Source organism: Fulmarus glacialis, unplaced genomic scaffold (genome assembly GCF_000690835.1).
Source record: "Fulmarus glacialis isolate BGI_N327 unplaced genomic scaffold, ASM69083v1 scaffold11121, whole genome shotgun sequence".
NCBI lineage: Eukaryota > Metazoa > Chordata > Aves > Procellariiformes > Procellariidae > Fulmarus > Fulmarus glacialis.
In genome coordinates, this window is record NW_009193470.1 from 36053 (window position 1) to 43100 (window position 7048).

General features: G+C 40.4%; 1 protein-coding gene across 1 annotated transcript; it reads right to left on the reverse strand.

The window, feature by feature from the left end:
• Positions 1-1087: 1087 nt before the first annotated feature.
• On the reverse strand, positions 1088-6648 carry NDUFS6 (NADH dehydrogenase (ubiquinone) Fe-S protein 6, 13kDa (NADH-coenzyme Q reductase); the record flags this gene model as incomplete). The annotated part of the gene is made up of 3 exons (XM_009587465.1): positions 1088-1153; positions 3077-3199; positions 6595-6648. Coding segments are annotated over 3 exons (243 nt in total), but the record flags the coding sequence as incomplete, so codon positions are not given.
• Between the last annotated feature and the right edge of the window lie 400 nt (positions 6649-7048).

Sequence of the window (7048 nt, forward strand, 5' to 3'; positions counted from 1 at the left end):
CCACCACACCAATTTAACTAAAAGGATATAAACAGCAGGTTTAGAATCACACCCTGTTAACCTTTGGCCAAGCAGCAATTACTACCTGTGACCATGTTCCATCACCAGCATTTAAAAAAGTCACTTACTGACAACAAATTAAAATGCTCTCTGGAGCAAAGACCAAAGCTCAGACCCTCCTTCTCCAGACACACGCCCTGTTTGAGAGTCATGCTTATATGACAGAATGAAGCAGAAGTGAAATTAAGGAAGAAGGTAGATGATGTCCTACAACCAGCCTCACACAGCCTAGGTGGGGTTACACATAGGTGGATGCTCTCATTGTCAGATTATCTGTATGAAAGGAGCAGAAGCTGCTACCTGTAATGGAGCAATCCCTACTTTGAGTCTGACAAGACCCAGTTCCTAAAGAGGTTTCAAGGGTGTGAATCCCAAGCAGAATCAGATATTTACACTCTGATCCTCTCAATTGGAGGACAAATGCTTATGTCCTCACCTTTCACATGTGCCATCTTAGATAGTTCTCCAGCTTAGACTGATTACCATTCTAAGGCACTGGCTGTTTCTTTTTAAACAAGTAGCAAGCGTAGCTACTTAATTCAGGGATGACAATCTTGCTTCCAGGAGTAAGTGTTGTAATGCTGAGTATCATAATATCTTTGTGCTTCCATTTGTGAATCCAGCTATAGATACTAGGCCGTGAACAAATTAAGACTGTCAAACAATGCCAAAAGATAATCAGTCTCCCAGTAAACATTTACATCCAATTAAGTGTTGAAAAGAATACAGATCTACCCAGTACAAACCAAACCTATGCTGCAGCCAAACGCCACTTCCAAGCCTGTGAGAAGTCTGCCAAACAAGGCAGGACATTTGTTCCATGAAAACCAAATTAAGTACAAAGCAGATATTGTAGTATCATTCAGCTCTCAAATACTTGACAAGCTGGGTTTTAAAAAGGTACAGATTGGACTTCCCATAGTTAAGATAAACACAAACGCAAATCTTGGGTTTCTAAATATATTGTTTATTTATAGTTAAATGTTAACATCTGAACAGAAATCTGCAAGCACGCAGGGATAATATTTCAGTGATGTTTCTGTTTAAACTGAAGTCCACAGTAGCCACATGTTCCGGTCTTAGTATCTTTGTCCTGCAAAAATATAAAAATATAACAGCTGCTAGTTTCACTTTATAAAACTTTTAGAAATTACAAATTTTCTCTTATTCATATGTGCCATCTTAAAATGGATCAATATAGCTGAAGTACAGAGTTTGATCTTATTTGAAACACTAGAAGCAAGAATGATGGTATGAGGTTCACGCTTGATTTCTGTATCCTATGCAGCTTCCCTTCCGCCAGCCTTTTAACTACCAGCCCTAATCTCAACAGTATCATTTTAAAGTCAAGCCAAGTGATATCTCTCCAGCAATAAAGGTTCTTAAGTCAGTTCAGTCATATCTGTTCCAATATTCTGAAAAGATCATTTCATAATTATTTTAATACAAAACAGGATTTGGCATTTCCAAGTTATATCTAGACAGGAATTTTGGCAAGTAATGTAAGCTGACAGAGTTAGTTGCAGGAAGGAGGAAATTTCAGTAGGATTCCGGGAGAAATTCTGAAAGAAAATGTTTTACAGAAAAGTAGCAGTTACTACTGTATAAAATTTTAAATTTTTTTTAAAATTTAGAAGTTTGACTGACTGTAAGCTGTTATTGTAGTCCTCCTTAACATGACGAAAGACAAGATAGTTAGATAACACTAAGGGAGTTAGTGTTATTTAGTAACATGGCTATTTGCAGTCATGAAATGAAGTAAACTCATGGTTCCCCTTTCTTAATACAGGATTAGAAGTGAAAAATCCAGGCTACCCTCCACTGCTGAAAGATTTCAATTGTTAGGGCTAGGGGAAACAAGCTGGTCTAATACTGTTCTCTCTTTGCAGACACTAGCTTTCAAGAACTAAACCACAGACGTGGTTTAGTGATTTGTAATTTGATTGTTAACACAAAAAGATCTCAAAATTCACAAAAACTAAAGCACTCCTCAAGAAGAGCGTGGCACAGGTCAAACGAATCAACATAAATGCAACCAATCATCAGTGTGCTACAAAAGTTAACTGAAGAACACAAGCTTCCTAAGTTTTATGAATTAGAACCTCCAAGCATTTGACTTTGAATTATGTAAAATGAATCATTATAAAGTGCTTACTTTGTTCAAAATAGAAATGCTTGTGATTATAGTTAGGAGTGGCAACAACACTAACACTAAACGACACCAGCTCTCCTCCACCATTCTTTTGGGTATTAAGCAAACACCAAAGTTTACGTGAGCAAGCAAAGATTTTAAGACATCTGCAGTCAGGGTCTGTCCGAGAACAGTACCTAAGCAACAGGTCATCGTTGATTTGACTGAGGTCATATGACAGTAGCCTCAATATTCTTACTCTCTAGAATAAAAATACACTGGAAACTATCACTACTGTCAGGGTAAACACGAAGATAACAAGACATTTATTCTTCACTGACTCTCTGACCATGATGGAAAATTTCAATCTTCAGAACTACCAAGATTCCCAAAGACTGAATGAGTTTTGTTTTGGGTTTTTTTGTGGGTTTTGGTTTGGTTTGGTTTGGTTTTGGGTTTTTTTAATTGTTGTTTTTTCCCTTGAACATGCAGGATTCAAAATAAATTGCATATTCCTAAGAATACTGCAAACGTATCCTCAATCTACATGGTGGCATTTAAAGAGTAAGTTTCTCAAAACACAGCAAGCATATTTTTTGCTCACAAGGCACTGCTTGCTCCTATTACTTCATAGTTAATTTATTTTTTCCAAAAAAATGACTGTCCCATCAAACAAATCAAGAGCAAGAAATGCCTGGTAACTTCAAATGGAAACCCTCTAGCTCTTCTGAGTAGAAATCTTAATTTTATATTACGCACCAAATAAAATTAACACCTCGGTGGTTAATCCTTTTACTTTGTTAAACTAACATGTCAAAAAGTAGATGATCTTACAAACAAGAATGGACAGGCAAAACATGCTATACACAGATCAAAAGATATTACCAAGTTTATGTATACTTTAGGATGTCCCAAAGCTCCACCACCACCATCGCACGATATCACTCTGCTTTCAACTTCACTCACAGGCTGCTCTGCTATCAAATCAATCGCAAAATTCTTGTTCACCTGTAAGAGAAAAAAAGCAGCTTTCAGATACCTTCCCCACTCAAGCAGAAAGCGAATGCTATTTACTGCCTCCCCAAACAGTTCCACTACAGCCATCTTGAGAAGTTCCTGCATATGTTTCCTCCCCCCTCCTCCACCAACTCTTAGGCTGTGCTATACGCCAGATCAGTGAACTAAGCGTGTTAAACTCTGCAAAAGTAATCCCCTTCCCCTGATACACAGGCCACATCAGTGCTCAGGTTTACAACGTGACCTGAGCAGATTCAGCAGAGAGGTGAGCACGAACAAGCAGCCAAATACAGAAGATATTTAACTGACACTGCCTCTGTATTATGCTTTAGCGACTACATGATAAAATTGCAAAAGACTCACTGCTGATAAACTCAAAAATAATGGTGGGACAAGTAAGGTCAGGAGTGAGATAAAACAACTGCTGGTAAGTTAGAGCCTCTCACCATGCACCTTATTCTATCACTGCACAGGAACCTCGGGATAACATGAAGGTGGTGCAGAACAAGTCAGAAAGGCAAATTGTTCAGCATTAGAAAAAAGCAAAACCTCTAAATGTCACTATGCCACCCTGTAAATCCATCTTATATACACTTCCTGAATATGCACATCACTGACAAGTAGGGCTTTTTCCTAGAGCACGTCTATGTCGCCTGGCGAACGTGTCCACCTCTGGACAGGCCTGCGACACAGCAACGTGCGCCTCAGCAGGACCCAGAGCACCCAGCCACCGCGCTTTCCCCCCTCATCCACACCAACCTCTTCCAACCTGCTCCAAGCCAGCACTGAGCAGACAACCATCACTACCCCCCAGCTAAATGTGCTCCAGGAGGGGCCAGCTTTTTCAAAGGCAATGTTATATACGCAAGAATATAAAATAATATGTACACCCAAAGAAGGCGCTCTCTACTACTCTGTGTATAAGGTTCATAAGCATGCTGGTATTTGAACGAAGATGAGATTTTCAGGAAAAAGATAGCTAAACGTCCATTGAATGAATCCCTAAGAACTACAACGGTATTTTTATATAGTTCTAGTACACAACAACTTAGAATCTTTCACCAAGCCTCCAATTAAGTCTTCCCAAAATTTGCATTTTTGGTACAGCAGTGTAAAAGTCAGTTTTGCCAACAACCTAAAGAAGAAGAAAGCTAAATAACGTTAACGAAAAATTAACTTTTGGTATTGAAGCAAATTGGCATCAAGAACCTCACTGCCTGGGGCCTGTGTCCGCAAGTCATATCTAATCTTTGCCAACCTGCAAGGATTTTTACTGTTGATTTTAATAATGCTCAAAATTGTGCATCCTTCATTTCACACTAAAGAAGGAAAGAGATAGCACCATGATGCACCTCTGCTTCATGATCAGAAGCAGAACTCCACTCTTCCCAACATTTCTTAACCACAAAGTATTTGTGGTGAGTGGGGGGAAGCAAGAACCTCTCATCCACTGTACAGCTATGACTTGTCTGTGGTTCAGCCTACTAAACAAGAGAGTCTAGCAATTCACAGGGAAAACATGCCAGGAAAAAAAAAAAAAAAAAAGAGACTGAGATTAAAAAAAAAGTGGTTTCAGTTACATCGTGTCCCTTCAATTAAAGCACAGCGGTAGTTAGCAGGAAGGGGCTGTTTCCCTCAGCACATCCAAATGCTCCTTGCCCAATGCATAATTCAATGAGCAATTTTTTTGCTGGCCGAAGTGCCAGTTTGACAATCCCATTGCTGCTTCTTTCCACCTACTCGCCTGTACCAGCACATGGTCTGGGAGGCTGAGAGATAAAACCAAACTTGGAATTGACCCAGGTTCAAAGATCCAGAGGGAAGGCAGGAGGTTATATTTAAACCGGAGCAGCTCCGAGGTCAGTTCTCCTCGCAGCTCCAGCTGCTGCACCAGCCCAACACAAAGGGTAGAGCCAAAGCGGGAACGGCGGGTGTCGAATTAGGTCCCATGGTACCTTAGGGATTGTACAAGGGCAGGATGACCCTAGTCAGACTGCAGCAGATGCAGTTTAACAGTTGCCGTGCTCAGTTTTCTCACAGCTACTTGCTTTAGGCCCTTGCCAGAGAGCACTAAACCCCTAGTTCTGCACATCCAGCACAGAGAACAATGATTTTAGCTAAAACACATGGATTTAATTAACAATTCAACTGGCAGAACTGAGGGGACAATAGCCACATACTCTGGGCCGTGCCTGGCCATCGCCCGGAGAGGCCACATGCAGCACCCAGGCGCGGGCCCTGATGTCCTCAGCGAGGGCACTTGTGTCCAGAGGCTGTGTCCCCAGACAAGAAAGCTGCCGCGGCTGGACTGGGCTGATCACAAGCCAGGCTTGACCACCTGGAGCCTACTGAAGGCGAAGAGAAGAACCGACCAAGAAAGTACAGTCACCAACTTCGCAGGCTAGCTTTAGCTTCAGAAAAAGTCAACATTTGGACTACAGACACGGCTGTGAAACCCTACTCTAGCAGCTGAAACACACTGGGGGATCTCCTAGGGTAATGGCAAAATCCCTAGAGAGAAATCCCATTAATAAGCACAGATGAGGATCGTTTCAGTATTTAACATGTAAATTTTCTTCCAACTTCACAACTAAAACCTAGCATTAAACCTTGCTCAGCAGATTTAAAGCTCGGCTTTTGCTGGAGAAGGAGGAACTGGGCTGAACTGAAAATTCTGTGTGTCCCTCACCACAGAGAAAGTGAGGCCAAAATCAGCTGCTGGCAAAGGCACATCAGAAGGACCAGTGCCCACAAGACAACTTCACAGTAGTACACTGGCTGATGCTGGTGTTACTAGACTTCGTCTCTGAGGCTTCGTTATTTCAGAATACTCTAGCTTTAGCTACTCTTTAGCTTTATTTGTTACATCACTGTTTCAGGAAATGCTCTCCAGGCTCTGGAAATGAAGTGGCCTCATTAAAAACTCAGTTTGGGTAACGATCAAGATTTTAACTCTATGTAGAAGCAAATTAAGCTTCAAAACACGCATTTAAACAGATACATAGATGCACAATTCAGCAGAGCATTTAATTATGTGATTTTTCTGAACACAAATGGCACAAAAAAAATTTTCTTAAAACACACACTAAGACAAAAAGTGGTCCAAGTTTAAGATGCTCAAATGCCTACAACTTCCACAGCCACCATAGTGAAAAAAACCAACCAAACCCAAAATCCAAAACAGTTTGGTTTTGGTGGGGTTTTTTTGTTTAGTTAGTTTTGGTTGTGGTTTTTGGGCTTGGTTGATTTGTTGTTGTTTTGTTGGGGTTTTTTTTTTGTTGTTGTTTTTTTTTTTAATAATAACAGTCAAGTTAAGGACATCAATATCAGGTATTAAAAAACCACAAACCGCCCCCTCTCCCATGAGTAAAAGTAGAATGAGTTACCTCCTTTTGTCGTCCAACAAATCTAACTCTTCTATAATCCTCTTCTTCATATACCTAAAGTATAAAATAAACTTGATCTTATTTAAAAAGCAATGACCATAACCAAAGAACACAAAGGCTTACAGCACTGTCAAGACTAAATAGTTTAAATCGTTTCCTCAGTTTCAAGTATTGCCATCCCCTTACAAGTATGTACTGCACAGAAAAAGTAGTTTCCATTTCTCTCACACAAGAAAATAAATTTTGGGTTGGGAAGTAAAGAGAAAGCGGGGGGGTGGGGAGGTGGGGTGTTTAAAACCACTAAACAGAAGCCTTAGCTTTGACCATTGAGGCAAACATAAGATTTATTACTTATAGCGCTGTTCCTTGATCCCGCACTGCCATCTGGAAGGTGAACTAAACTAGGAAGTTCAAGTTTCGTATTTATTTATGTTCGAGTCAGGAAACCACAGCG